Below are 15,000 nucleotides of genomic sequence, written 5' to 3' on the forward strand. Positions count from 1 at the left end.
AAAAACATTTTGGCATCAATAGCTAATTTCTTAACTTGTACACACTATACAGGCGGTGAATTATTTTACAACCCATCTGTTTAGATTTAATCAAGCCTAAGAGAGCATAATAAATTTGCATTATCGGAGGCAAGGCTGAGTTGATCGAAAGATGGACGCCTGTAGATGTTTGCCAGGCAGGAGGCTTCAAACCTACGTCAGCTCTGACACGCCGTGTTTCTAGACGGATCAAAAGTTAGCTAGAGACAGAATTTATCAATATGCCATGTCCGCCATTGTTGGTCTTCAAAACCCCGTCTTCAGAAATGTCACTGAGACTACATGGACTACCACATCCATGTTTTATACGGTCTACAATCGAAAATACAATGTCACTTTTTTGAGAATTAGTGCCACCAAAACATTTATCCTTCTTTAAACTTACTGTATCGCTTGAATTTTTAGGACGCTGCAGATCAGAAGCTTTAGCCGCTAACTTAAAGCCAACCCGAGTAATAGTGGCCTGTTTGTGACCAACATGAGGTAATGTGGTACATGCTACATTAAGAGACTAAATGAAAAGTAATATATGTGAACTTTAGCTTGCATTAGCCTTTAACAAACCCACTGGCTAACCAAAAATAAATAAGGCTAATAAACAAAGTTATATCATTTCAACTTCTTATTGTTGAGAGTACAAAATATGTAAATTGTTCATTCAAATTTTAGTCTCCTGTCAAGTCTTAAAGAGTAAAGATCTGGTTGATGTGACATACTGCAGAACATTTATCTGTGGTTTAGTGAGAATGGAAATAAGAAACCAACTGATGATGCAAAAGCGAAGCTAACCTTAGATGCTAACTATAGCTGCTAACTTTAGCCTAGCCCAAGTTATAGGGTCCACAGGTGGAAATTATGAGGTAACGGTAGCCTACATGTTACAGTAAGACATGCAGTCATTCGCCCCTGAAATGACTCGTTCATGTCAGTGAGACAGAAATATATTTTTAAAGTTTGCTAACTCAAGCTAATATTAGCCTCTGTTACTTTTAAGTAAAACCACAAGTACATTTTCTGAAACCGATTTTTTTTATTTCTATCTTGTAGAGCAGCAAAATAATTTTAAATCATCCAATCTCAAAGCTTGTATGAAAAAAATTAACATGATGTTTACGAGTAAATAATGAAAAAAAAACATTAGTATTTGAATGAGCGATCAGCTAAATTATTATTTACAACATCGGTATCAGACTTGATTTTTACAAAAGGTGAATCTCTGACAAGCCCCCCCACTGCACAAACAACTGGTCCATTAATTATTTTCTTAAGAGTTTGGTTAGCAGTAAATGTTGTGATGGTTTCAACACCATCCAAAGGGCTTAAAGGGTCTCATTATCCAACATCAGTGCCTCACTATTTTGATGCTCCTGTGACATAACAGAGAAAATGTCCGCAGTAAAGTTTTTCCTAAAGGACATCAGTACATTAGAGCTTCAGAATAAATGAAAGTGGGTTTTTTTGTTGTGTAACATTCTCGCAGAGCTTTAATGTGGTGGCCGTCGTGCATCTTCCCCAGCTGGTCCTGAAAACCTTTAAGGTTTGTGGATCGCTGGTTAAGATCTAAACACGTTTTCAGGAGAACCCTCGTTAAATCGTCCTCCTCTCTGTCCTGCATTATTTTCCTCCTTCCATCATTTAGTCTCACTTTCAAAAGTGGCCGTCGAGGACAGCCAAGATCGGCACGCACACTCACTCCCCAAAGAGCCTGCCCTCGATTCAGCGTCCCCCCTCTCTCATGCCTCGGAGTCACGCGTAATAGTTTGTGAGCCAAAGTTCATGCCCTGTGACGCGACCGAATACCAAAAGCATCTCTTGACTGTTTGGAGGACAGGAAGGAGAGAGGTGTGTTTTTAATAAATCCGTGCATCATCAATATGTGTTGATGAATTATGAAGAAACACAACATAGATTAATGAAGTGTTGAGACCATGCGTGTGTGTGTGTGTGTGCGCACAGAGAGATGCGCTGACATGAACGCGCGCACACACACACACACACACACACACACACACACACACACACACACACGCACACACACACACACACACACACACACACACACACACACACACAGGGAATGTCCGGCCGAGCTGTGCCAGCTGTGTGCCGCAGACAGTGAGGCGTCTGGGTAAAATATGAGCCTCTGTGTCACCCATGCACACGCGCGCGCACACACACACCTCTGTCAGTGTGTAAGTGAGACGTCAGGGTCAGCAGGAGTGGATGATGACACTGTAGACATGGCGCAGAGGGTAAAGTGAATAGTGGGGAGAAACAGGCCATATTTCAGGTGTTAGTCAGAGTCTATATTGGTCAGACATGCAGGCAGGAAGGCGGGCGGGCGGGCGGGAGAATCACTGCATGAAGCCTCGGGGACTGGACTATTTTAACACCCAGGACTTTGTTTACAGTACAAACACACAAGTCTGCTATCACCTCTGTTATTTGTGTTTGGGGATTATTGCGTTTCCATGTCAGTCAGTGTCACTCACTCTGTTTGTTGTCATGACGCTGCCAGCTCAAGACGTAAGCCCTTTAGAGTCAATTTCTGTGGACCGGTTTGTGATGGGCAGCCCGTTAAATAAATACAGAGAAAAGCAACGACCCAGCAGATCTGACCAATGAGGAGGTGAACTTGGATAACAGAGCACCAAACAGTAATGCAGTGATTCCCAAGGTGGGGCGCTCCGGAGTTATTACAGGGGGGCCCGGCAAAGGCTCAACAAAAAACAATGCACTCTGTTTTCACTGCTAGAAAAGCCATGGTTCATTTTGTGAGAGGACTTCCAGGTGTACATAAGGCTGAAAATGAATCCACACCAGACGTCACAGATTCTGAAGTTTCATGTTACAATATCACCTTTAACTGCTTCCTATTTAAAAGTCGCTTGATAGTTTTTTTTTTCAGTTTGTTGTCACACTGAAGTAGCTGCTCTGTTCTTTTTGTAGGGAAATTGTGAAATGTAGGAATTTATTAGGAAAGAGTGGAATGTATGTACAGTGGATGCAAAAAGTCTACACACCCTTTTTAAAATGTCAGTTTTTGTGATGTAGAAAAATGAGACCAAGAAAGATAATTTCAAAACTTTTTTCCATTTTTAGTGTGACCTATTACCTGCGAAACAAAAGAACAAAATCTACGGGGGGGGGGGGGGGGGGGGGGGGGGGGGGGATAATTCATGAAAACTAAAAGTAGGGGGCTTCAGGAGAAGTAGTTTGGGAACCGATGCAGTAAAGTATACATTTATAGATTGTTGTTGATTATTGATTGCTGTTTAGCTTCAAACAGGGAAAAAATCAAACAGGCTGCATATTCAATAAACAGGCTGGTTAATCACGTAAGCGTTACTATGGCAACACTTTACAAAGATATACAGACAGACATCCAGCAGCAGCTTACAAGACTCATGACATGAAACATCTGTCTAATCAAACAACACCTACACCATTAAACTTCTCCACAGATCAAGATTAGACGGATACCTACACAGAAGTTAAATTAAAATGATTGTTGTTGATTGTTACTGTGCAGGATACTTTGACATTTAGAGTACAACTTGTCTTTGATGCAGCCATAATAAGGTTACTTAATATGTAACAATAAGACAGAGTGGTGAGTAAAGATGTACAGAAGCTTCACAGTACTCGTCTGTTTGTGTGTTTCCTGCCACCATAACTGTTTCAGTCAGACGATCCTCTGATTGTCAGACAGTCTGAAGTCTCTCAGTGTCAGCTTAGACTCAGAAATGATGGGCTGTTTCAACTTTGAATTCATTCTGCAGTTGGAATCCAAAAATAGCACATGTGCTCCGTGAAAGCACTTTTTCCTCAATCCCTTGACCCAAGGGACAGAAGAGCTAAAAAAAAAAAAAAAAAAAAAAACTTTTCAGCTGCTGTAAAAAAAAATCCTCAAAATAATCAGGAAGAAATCCCTGAGTCATGGAATCTGAAAATACAGAACACCATGACGAGTTCTGATAGACTTCTGGGCGTGTGGACTCTGTAGGGTACGTTACCAAGGCGATGCTGGAAGTCAGTCATAATCGGGGTTGTTAAGAGAAGTCGATGTTTTACTTTTTACTGCTACAAATTCATATAAAGAAGTTTGAATGTTCATGATATATATATATTTTTTAAAGATTTATTTTGGGTCTTTTTGTGCCTTTATATAGAGATAGGACAGTAGATAGAGTCAGAAATCAAGGAGAGAGAGAGAAGGGAATAACATGCAGGAAAGGGGCCACAGGTCGGATTTGAACCTGGGACGCCCGCTTGGAGCACTACAGCCTCCGTACATGGGGCGTGTGAACTAACCACGAGACTAATGGCCCCCCCTCTGCAGGAAATATTTAACTAAACCACAGTAACCGGACAAAAACTATCACAAGTATCGTTGTACTACAGCTACATTAAAAAGGAGGGAACATAAGTTTAAACATTTTAACAAGCTGATGGTTTCAAGTGTGCCTGGATCAGGGGGTTCTGCAGCCTCCTCCGCACCCCTACTTCCTGCGTCTATTTATTTTAAAACATGAGGTTTGGTTAATACTTCTGTTTAAGCTGCAAAGAGAAAGACCTGATGATCGATAAAAATATATTTTTTTACAAGATTCATGTCTTTAATAGAAACATTTGAAGATCAGTAAAGACGCCGCTTGCTTGTTGTCGACTCTCCCCAGGTGATTTATTCTCTGAACATGAAGAATGAGGAGCAGGAGGCGGCCCTGCAGTCCTTGAGCCACGCCCACCACGAGGAGCTGCACCGCATCCTGATGGAGACGTGCCACGAGGGGGAGGGGTCAGCGCTGAGGACACGCCTCCTGGAGCTGCAGGAGTCTCTTGATGAGCAGCAGAGAGTCGGAGCCCAGGTGTGTGTGTGTGTGTGTGTGTGTTTGATTGAGTGTGTGTGTGTGTGTGTGTGTGCACCCTTAACCTCCTTGATCATGAGATTAACTGACCTTACTCAAGGACGAGTTGTGCTTCTGGTGCTTAGCGTGTAAACTCCCATGAGGAGCAGCAAATCGAACACGCCCCTCGTGTGACCCACAACAGTCGACCTCGTTCAGAGAGCCTCTGACTCCACCCTGTCCACGACTTCATGCCTCATTTACATTCTGCACACCACAATGAGACGTCACCATGGATCATAAATACCCATTAGATGTACCTTAGAAGTAGAATCTAAACAACTAAAGATATAAAACCTTAATCTTATGAGTCAAATGTGTCAAATGTGTCAAATGTGTCGCCCTGCTCGTCTGACTGGGATGTTATTCATTGTCTTTGTTTCCTGTTTTAGCTGGTCCCCTTTTTTTTCTGCTAATTCAACAAATCGACATACGAGTCCAAACACCAACACATCAACACATCCCTACATGTGAGCTAATTACTTCTGCACAAAGGCTCATTTTTTGTTTTTGCGAGACAGAGTGTAAACACACAAGTGTGGTTTTCTGTTTTTTTGGTGACCAGAGGCATAAACACAACCCATGTGCAGAAAGAAAGTAGGTTACAGCAAAAACAATACTCAGTTAATAGTAGCGGGAATACATTATACAAGATGGAGCAGGCCAGAGACATAATGCCACTGATGCACTGATGTAATAAGAATGCAGAAAGCATGTGGAAAATAGATAGTGGAGTTATGTAGCGCAGTCCAAAGAGCAACAAAACTTCAACTCAAAACTTCACAGCTTTCCCAGAGTTCAAATTACTGTATCTATAACATGCATGACTGCAGGCTGCATGATTGAAGATCAGCGAGGAGGTTCCTGGTTTGAATCCCCGTCTGACAGGAGCCTCTCTGTGTGGAGTTTGCATGTTCTCCCCGTGCATGTGTGGGTTCTCTCTGGCTTCCTCCCACAGTCCAGAGACATGCTCCTTAGGTTAACTGGAGACTCTAAATTGTCTGTAGGTGTGAATGTGAGTGTGGCTGGTTGTCTGTCTCTAAATGTCAGCCCTGTGATTGACAGGTGAACAGTCCAGGGTGTAACCCCGCCTCTCGCTCAACCCCAAACCCGAAAAAGCGATATAGATAATGGATGGATAAATGACTGCAGGCGAACAGCAAATGTTTCTGCTAAACACAAAATAATGATCTCAGAGTCGTCCAAATAAAATAGTTTGAGTCAGTTGACTTTTTTTTAAGATAGCGAGTCTGCAACAGCAACGTATCAACGCTCCACTGTCATTACACTGAATCTGATTTGTTGGGCTTCAAAACTCAACTTCAGAAAACCAGGGTGAGACTACGTCCATGTTTAGCTTCAGTCTGCGGTGATGACTGAGACATGAAGAACAGTGGATGTTAAAGTAGCTTCTCTTGCAAGGAAATTCAAATTTGAGATAACATGGTTCCTTCAATCAGATGTCCAAGATATTAGTAAGACATTACTTTTAATTTTATGACACTTTGCTGCTTGTCTTAACTTTCTTGAGAATCCTGATTACTTCACTTTTAATGTCTCCAAACATCCTGATGTAACGAGAGCAGGCTGGTGACATTTTTGACACATATGAGCTCTGATTGAAAGAGAAAACTTTGCAGATTATCACGTTTATGGTCACAGTTTTTTTCTTTCCTCTCTCTGTGATGGCCTGCAGTGTTTCTTTAATCACAGTGTGTAACACCATACCCTCTGTGCCTCCAGGTGCAGGCGGACTTCGAGTGCTTCCGTATACACATGGGGGAGAGGGAACGTGAAACCGAGGCGGAGCTGAGGAAGGAGTTCGAGGAGAGGCTCCAGTTTGCCGAGGAGGAGCTGCAGGAGGTCAAGGCCCAGATGAGCGACGCCCAAGAGGAGAGCGACCGTCTGAGCAAGGAGCTGGAGAAGGCCGAGGAGCAGATCCAGGAGCTGGAGGCCAAATGTGAGGAGCTGCAGAAACAAGCCGACGAGAGGGGACGGAGCGAAGGCGAGGAGAAACAGAAAGAGGAGGAGGAGGCGGACTTGAAAAGAGTGAAGGCCCTCTTGGAGGAGGTGAGGGAGCTGAAGGAGGAGAGGGAGCGAGCCGAGGCGGAGAGGAGGCGAGCGCAGAAGGAGGAGCGGGAGCAGTGGGAGCGGAGGATGGGCGACCTGACCGAGGAGAGCGAGGAGGCGCGGAGGAGGATGGAGGCGGAGTGGAGGGAGGAGCGGCGGAGGTGGGAGGAGAGGGAGGAGGAGGAGAAGAAGGGGATGCACAGCGCTCTGAGGGAGCGGGTGAAGAGGGCCGAGGCCGAGGCGGAGAGTCACCTGGAGAGGTTGGCCGAGAGCAAGAGGAACGCGGTCAAACTGCAGGAGCGGATACAGGTATAGAAACACACATTACCCATGATCCCTTTTCTCCCGACTGAAACTAGAATCCAAAAAGCTGTGAAAAGGGGAGATGTGAGGAATGATGGGGAAAGAAAGGGAGAGAATAGAGAGGTGGGAATCTTGCTTGTCTTAACCACAGGCTGCCCCTCCATGAGTGCTATCCCCCACTGCCAGCTATCTGCTAATGAGCAGTTTGAGCAGGATGGATTTCGCTGCAGCACCACCATTACCACCTCATGGATGAGCATTAAGAAGCCCTGCGAGAGCTGGCACAGAGCTGACATAAGCCCTGGCAGTAAACCATTAAAGGCTCACAGCTAGGCCAGGATAGCTCCCTGACTCACCAACATTTTTTTTTTTTCCTCGTCTCTCTCTAACTCTGCGTTCTTTCCTTCCCTCAAAATTTGTGTCAGCTCCTCTCTCTCTCTCTCTCCCCCTCACATTTATTTTCTCTATCTCGCTCTTGTGTCAACCCACAACATTATCGTCGACCTGCTCGCTCCAGGACCTGGAGGAGGAGCTGGAGCTGGACCGGAGGCGTGTCTCCGAGGCAGAGGGCGTGGCCAAGCGGGCGGAGGAGGAGCTCGGGGTGGCTAAGGAGAGGCTGCTGCTGCAGGAGGACGAGCTGCAGAGCCGAGCAGGTGATCATTAAAGTCCGCCCCGTCTCGACCTGTGTCGGCTTGGAGAAGCCTCCGCTGAGCTCGGCGCGTTTCCATTACTCACCGTGACTCAGAACAGCGTTAATGAAGTTATAGCCTCACGCCGTTATAATACATGCAGGAAATGCAACACAAGCACATTATTCATCCTCCAGGAGGGGGAACAGTTTCATCAAAGTGTCATAAAAACCCAGTCAGCAATAATGCCCCCAAATTTTATTTATTGCATGAGAGAGATTTTTTTGTTTTGGGCGCTTCCACGTTCTGCATTGTAGCTATTCTGCTTCTGTTACGCACAATCAATCAATATGTTGCATGTGCTTATTTTTATGTGTGTGTGTGTGTGTGTGTGTGTGTGTGTGTGTGCTTTAACTTTTGCTGTTTGTTCGGTGTGTGTTCTCCCATGTGTGCACGCATCAGAGGAGCTGCAGAACCGCGGCGGCTGCGAGGTGTGCGTGTGTGCTGAGGTGGACGAGCTGAGGAGCCAGGTGAGCCGGCTGCAGAGCAAGAACAGAGAGCTGGAGCTGCAGAGCAGTGGCAGGAACAGTGACCACGCCCGGCAGATACGCCAGGTAAAAGACACAAACAAACACAAACACACACAAACACAAACACACAGCATCCAAGAGAGGCTGAGTCTTTGTGAAGTAAAGAATGGAGGGAGTTCTCTGCTGGCAAATAGTCCAAAAATTAAAGGATTGTTTTTTTTTTAACAGTGAACAAGTGTAGTTGGGCTTGTGGTCATTAAGAGCATGTTTTTGTTTGTGTTCCCAGCATGCCGAGGCTCTGTCCAGTTTGCGCTCCGAGATGGTGAGAGCTCAGACAGAGGAGCTGCGTCGTATCCAAAAGCATGCAGATGACGAGAGGGACAAGCTGCAGAAGGACATAGAAGAGGAGCGAGAAACCCTGCAGAAGGAGAGAGAGCAAGAAAAGGACGAGTTTGACAGAGTGCAGAGGGAGAGAGAGGGGGAGAAGGAGGCACTGCACAAGGAGGTGGAGGAGATGAGAGAGCGTCTGAGGAGGGAAAAGGAGGAGGAGGTGGACCGGCTGCGGAAGGAGCTGGAGGTGGAGAGGGTCCGCGGCCGCTCGCAGTTGGACAAGAGCATTGAACAGGTGGAGCAGGAGAGGGCCAACGTGCAGCAGAAGCTGGAGGAGGAGAAGAAGAGGCTGGTGGAGAAGGCCGAGGAGGACAGGAAGCGGCTGAAGGAGCAAGTGCGGAAGGCGATAGAGGAGGTGATGAGGAGGCATGCGGCCGAACTTCAAAACGTCCAGGAAGCTCTGAGCTCAGAGAAGAAGACCAACCAAGAGGTCAGAATCTGTGTGATGGGATGGGTTATTACATGCAGCCAGTAACCACTACCAAATACTTAAAAACTCAGATCAGTGAAGGAACAGCTCACAAATCTATATTTGGTAATTCATTGGAATTAGAGGAAACCACATTAAGCTGATTCAAATAATATAAATCAGATCAATCCAAGGTTGTACACGGTGACAATGAGTCCTCTTAGTTTGTCTCTAGGGGTGGGACAAAATATTGTGACAGCCATATATTATCATCCTTATTCAAATTGCTGGTTCCAATTATAGATACTGTAATTTAAAAAAGATACGGCACATATTTCCCTGGAAATTTGACTCACAATATCACTGCTTCATGACTCATTACAGTGGCTCTTGTGACGCGAATGAGGATGAAGTACGTGGACGTTAAAGGGCCAAAGACAAAGTTGGAAGTGGGACAAACAAGGGAGGGATAAAGACATATAAATGAATCCTACACTTTATATAGATATCATGACGTCTTATTATACAATTGTCTTGCCTTTAATCCGAAGAATCGCTGTATCATGAAAACGTTTTCATGGGCCACCTACCGCATATCATGTTTTCCATCATATGATGAAGTGTTGTGTCGTATTTTATTGTATAGACAGTAACGTTACATTATCATATCGTATCTTATCCTACCCCATAGGCTGTATCAAATCATAACGTATTGTATCCCATCTGAATTCACCCTTATTAGTTAAGGAGTTCCCCAGGGTTCAAAGCCTGGACCACTGTTGTTCGCCTTGTGTATGCTTACTTTAGGTATCATAGTGAAACAGTGCAATCTCGCTATGCAGATGATATTCAGTTATACTTATTAATTAAGCTAAAATTAAACCAATCAGTAAACCAAAATCAAACCATCAGACCAGCACATTTTCTTCTATGTCAGTCGGACAATACTGAAGTTTTTGTAGCAATGAACTAATAGAGGCTTTTTAGCTTTTGTAACAGTACAGAGTGCCTTGGATACCTTGTTGCGTTTGCTCACTTTACTCTTCAGAGGACTTTTTCCACCCAAGCAATAAACACATCGAGCCTATTGTTTACATCTAAAATGTGTATTTTCTAATGATAAAGCTGAACTAAACAGCACCAGCCTGGCATCAAGCGCCCACATTAGGAATCAGGGGTGACATTTCCTCCTATTTTTATATTTTTGCGCCTCCATGACAGCAAACATCAGTCAATGCAGAGAATTAGTCCATGCATTTTTTTACTTCTTGTCTCTATTAAGGCAAAAAATTATTAATTGATTGACATGATAATTTGAACACATTTACAACATTGAGATGTTAATCTGCACATATAAAACAAGGTTTATAGGCATGGCGTTCACCCAATGTACCAGTAATACACATAATCACATAACCATATACACTTTTCAGTGCTTTATTTTTAAACTGAGGCAGCACATTGCTTTCTTTGTCAGAGCATTCGCGCAGACAGCGCCATAAAAGGACAGGTTCTGTTGTGAAAGAGGACACGGTTCTTCCACAATGTGCATTTATCCGAATTTCAAAAATAGCCCCGCTGTGCAGCTGTGTCAGCCAGCTCGTCTTAAAACGCGTAATTATTTCAGTTTTAGCTTCACTCAGACTTGGGATTGAATTATTTCGAATACGAGGACAAACCGCTTTGAGATATCATCTTCCCTTTCATCCTTTTCACACAGCTGTGACAGTAATACTTCTCCCTGCTCTCAGACTGTCGGATGCAGAGGCTCTCTTAAGAAAACACAGAATTCATGTCTCACCAGCTGAGATCAAGCAGTCTTAAACACCTTTTCTTAATTCATGAACGCTGTTAAAGCTTGTTTTTTTTATAATGTAACATTTAGGGAATCAATGTTATCAACCCTCAACAACCACAGCTGCACATGTTTCATCACGGCCCCTCTTAAATTTGAACGTTTTCAGAGAGCTGAAGAGGGAAAATTATACATTCAAAATGCAAAGACTTATTTGTGAAGCATACGGGCCTGTGTACACTCACAGTATTTTAGATGTGTTAAAAAACAAAGAAGAGGACCCAAGTGCAGATATTGAACAGAAAAAGGCAAATGTGTATTTATTTTGGGCTTTTCACGCTCCTTTTGAGAGACTTAACAACAGATAGAGTCGGAAATCAGGGAAAGAGACAGAGAGGAACAACATGTGGCAAAGGACCCACACTAGGGCCATCCACTTTGAGGACCGCAGCTTTGTTGATGGCCACCAAAACTAACCACCGCCTATTTTCTACAGAGCACCAATGCAGTTCAGCATTTTCAGCACAAAAACAGTTTTTTTCTGTCTTTGAACCCACAGCGCTCTCATTTAAATATAGTTCAACCTCTTGAACCGACAGCTTGCTCATCATTGTCATTTCTCCCTCACCAACCCATCAAACCAAGAAAGGGACGGGACTTCTCATCTCAATTGTGTCAACAACGATTAGGGAGGAGAAACTAATCCTTAACAGTTTATCACATGCACACGGTCTCGTTTTTTTTTCTTCCAGGGTGAGAATTTTTAATATCTAGAGCTGCTGCTTATGTCAAAACATGATTCCTTTGTTTGTTTTTACATTTTTGACAACTTTCGTAGCCTAGCAACATTAAGCACCAATGTGAAACACTCTTAACTTGAGGTCTCGGGAGCTGCCAGTGCAAAAAAAAAACGCTTTGAGTATACACACGCCTTAAAGGTTTTTTGTTAGATCTGCTATCCTCTCTTGGTTCTTTGAGAAGTCTCATCCCACCAGTCGAGAGTCACTGATCTGAATATTTATTATACCAGATTTTTCATGTTCCTGCCCTCTGAGCCTTCGTATAATACGCACCTCTTCACGACTAATTATCAAGTATGCCTAGTAATAAGGAAATTATAATAACGCTGGTTTTGAGTGCCTAAAAGAAGACAAGTCATTCATTTCTGAACAGTTTTGATAATAAGGATGCTTTTTCTTGAAGGTGTGTGCACATTTGGAGGTGGAAAGGAGAAGCACTGAGGAGCTCCGCAGTTTGCTGGAGAAGGAAAGAGAGGAGCTGAGGACAAAACTGAGGGACGCTAATAACGAGGTCAGAGGTCACATCACACTTGTTGATTGAGCATTTTTATCAGATAAATCTATTTACAATATAGATAACACATTTGATGAATATGCAAAGTGAAGGTGTCTGTGCTCTCAGATCTGCAGGCTGGAATCAGTCATCCGAAAACAAGACAAGAAAGAGAAGGTGGCCCCCGACGCCGCGCCCTCGTGTGGGCCGCAGTGCTGCCGCCAGGAGGAGGAGCTCCACCAGACCCGGACTCGGCTGGCTCGCTTACAGGAGGAAGCGGACAAGCAGCGGGAGAGGCAGCAGCGGGACGTCGCGTCCCTGAGAGCCGACAAACACCGTCTGGAGGAGAAGGTCCTGGAGCAGAGCCGACTGAACGCCGAGAGGAGTCTTCTGGAGCAGGGTCAGCGGCACACCGAGGACCGGATCAGGTAGCAGAGTACACACCGAGCTGCCAGAACTGCTCAGGCTGACATTAAAAAAAGTCTGAGCGCTGCCCTCCTGTTAGCAGATCACAGGGGAAGATCAAAGCTGAGAAGAAAAAACACTCAATATGGCTCACAGGCACCGACAGCATCTTCCCCCCCTCACTTTGATTTGAATGTGAAGTGAAGTAAAAAATCATGCCAAGACATTAGTGTGAGCAATTAAAAAGATACACGATGCCACAGATTATTATGCATTGAAAAGCGTTGTGCATCAGTGAAAAGTAAATCAATATCACAATCCAGTTAAACATTAGCTGTAATGTCTTTTTTTTCAGAGACCAATTAGCCCGTCATGTCTCATCTAGTGATTCTATCTCGAGCAGGGTAATCTAAATTAAATGCTGACATCAACTAGACTCACTGAAAACAGCTGTTAACTCTTATTTTAAGGAGGGTTTAGATGCTCTCGATGCAAGTTTGAATCTAATCTTCAGTGTGTCTCTTTCAACATGAATTATCGTCCCTGATTTCACGAGGTGCCAGGGATTACCAAGCGACAACCTTTTGTGTTGAAAAATGAAGGCAATGCAGAAGTGCAAAAACAAATGCAGTTCCTTGAATGTCCACTTGAGGCAGGGTGAAAAAAGCGAAAGAATCCCGTATCAGGTGCTATATAAAAAAATGGCCAATTTTACAGCAGAATTAAAAATGTTTTCTGCCTGGTTCAAAACGAGTTTGGTATAAATAACTCAATTCTGTTTTGATTTGATCAAGCCTGTGAGTTATTTGTAACTTGCTTATATAGGGGCGTGGTTTGGTTGACTGACAGGTGAGGAGGCTTAAGTCCCAGCCTCTTTGTTTGTCACTAGATTGACTGAAAGTTAGGTTGAGACAGCGTTTCCTGGATGGTGACCGGGGGGCTTTAAACGACTCTTCTGAAACCAGAATATGTCCATGTTTTATATATCCTATGGTGATTTCAAAACCATTACTCTTCTGAAAAGTGGAGGTAAAAGACGGAGAGGATGGACTTTTCTCATCATTAGGGGATTGTAGACTAGTGTCTCTAGACTAGAGACGCATATTAGTGTTAGAGAAACATGGTGAAGTGGATTTTGCATAACATGTGACTTTAAAGTCCCAACTCAGCTCCACCAATTTTGTCTGTCTCTAGATTTACCCAAAGTTAGGTTGAGACTGTGTTTCCAATATGGTGGCCGCCTTCATTTGGCTTTCTCAATGGGTGACATCACTGAGACTACGTCCATGTTTTATACAGTCTATGGTGATTACTGGGGCAGAATCTATTTTCGATTCTGGATTCATGATTCAAAGTCTTTTTATTAGTCCATACTTCAGGATCTACTCCAGTCATCTGTGAGACTGGTTGAACTTCTTGTTGCTCCATTTGGCGTTCTACAGAGTTAAAGAGCTAGCATTAGCACTTAGCACGGAGTGACTGATTAGCCAAAAAGAAGAAGATTTTTGGAAGTTATGAATCGATAAGAATCTTTTCCCATCTCTAGTGATTACAAGGTTTGCTGATCCAAGAATACACATAGAAATGTATGAATTAAAGGGTTTTAGAAGCTAAAAAATAGAAAACATTTCTTATCAAAGCGTCTGTGAAGAACTTTTGGGTTGTGTCAATTTTGTCGCCTCCTGTGGACAAAGCTCTTGTCTCTTGTTTTGTCCTGAACATGTCTAAGTCTGCTCATCCTTTCACAGTTAAATGTATCACCCATCAAGAATATTTAACTTTAAAACAAAACAAATTCTGTTTCTGCAGGATGCAGTTCATCCTACCCCAACTCCAGCAGCTTCAGACATTATTAATGACAACAAAGAAATAATTCATCTTCTCACTGATGATCTTGTTTTCTTTTTGTAGGTCATAATGAGACGTCAGTTTTCATTTCAGGCTGTTCCATAACCTGTGAAAAAACCATCACTGCAGCTTTAATCTAAAAACTGAACGAGAAAGGAGAAAAGAAAAAGACACTTAACATGATTACACGGCGGATTGTAGCAGGAAAGAAATAAATAGTAATTTTGCATGTAGGTTACCCCTGCCTCACTTCCCACTCTTGCTGCATGCCTGCAGGGCAGAGTGTGAGGATCGTCTCCGAGCCGAGTTCAGGATCGAGATGAACGCCGCCGTGGCTGAGAGCGAGCAGAGGTGGCAGAACAGAGAGCAGGAGATGCAGACG

The 15,000-nt window shown here is 43.7% G+C and overlaps 1 protein-coding gene across 2 annotated transcripts in view; it reads left to right on the forward strand.

The window, feature by feature from the left end:
• The window catches only part of fam184b (family with sequence similarity 184 member B), a 29,263-nt gene that overhangs the window by 3,437 nt on the left and 10,826 nt on the right, over window positions 1–15,000 (forward strand). For both annotated transcript variants that reach the window (XM_061061897.1, XM_061061904.1), the window contains exons 2-9: window positions 4,719–4,907; window positions 6,690–7,325; window positions 7,837–7,972; window positions 8,411–8,562; window positions 8,765–9,298; window positions 12,276–12,383; window positions 12,495–12,793; window positions 14,895–15,000. The exon at window positions 14,895–15,000 is cut by the window's right edge and continues 45 nt beyond it. In XM_061061897.1, coding sequence (XP_060917880.1) covers window positions 4,719–4,907; window positions 6,690–7,325; window positions 7,837–7,972; window positions 8,411–8,562; window positions 8,765–9,298; window positions 12,276–12,383; window positions 12,495–12,793; window positions 14,895–15,000 — 2,160 coding nt within the window. The remainder of the gene's footprint in view (window positions 1–4,718; window positions 4,908–6,689; window positions 7,326–7,836; window positions 7,973–8,410; window positions 8,563–8,764; window positions 9,299–12,275; window positions 12,384–12,494; window positions 12,794–14,894) is intronic.

This window comes from Labrus mixtus, chromosome 2, assembly GCF_963584025.1.
Source record: "Labrus mixtus chromosome 2, fLabMix1.1, whole genome shotgun sequence".
NCBI lineage: Eukaryota > Metazoa > Chordata > Actinopteri > Labriformes > Labridae > Labrus > Labrus mixtus.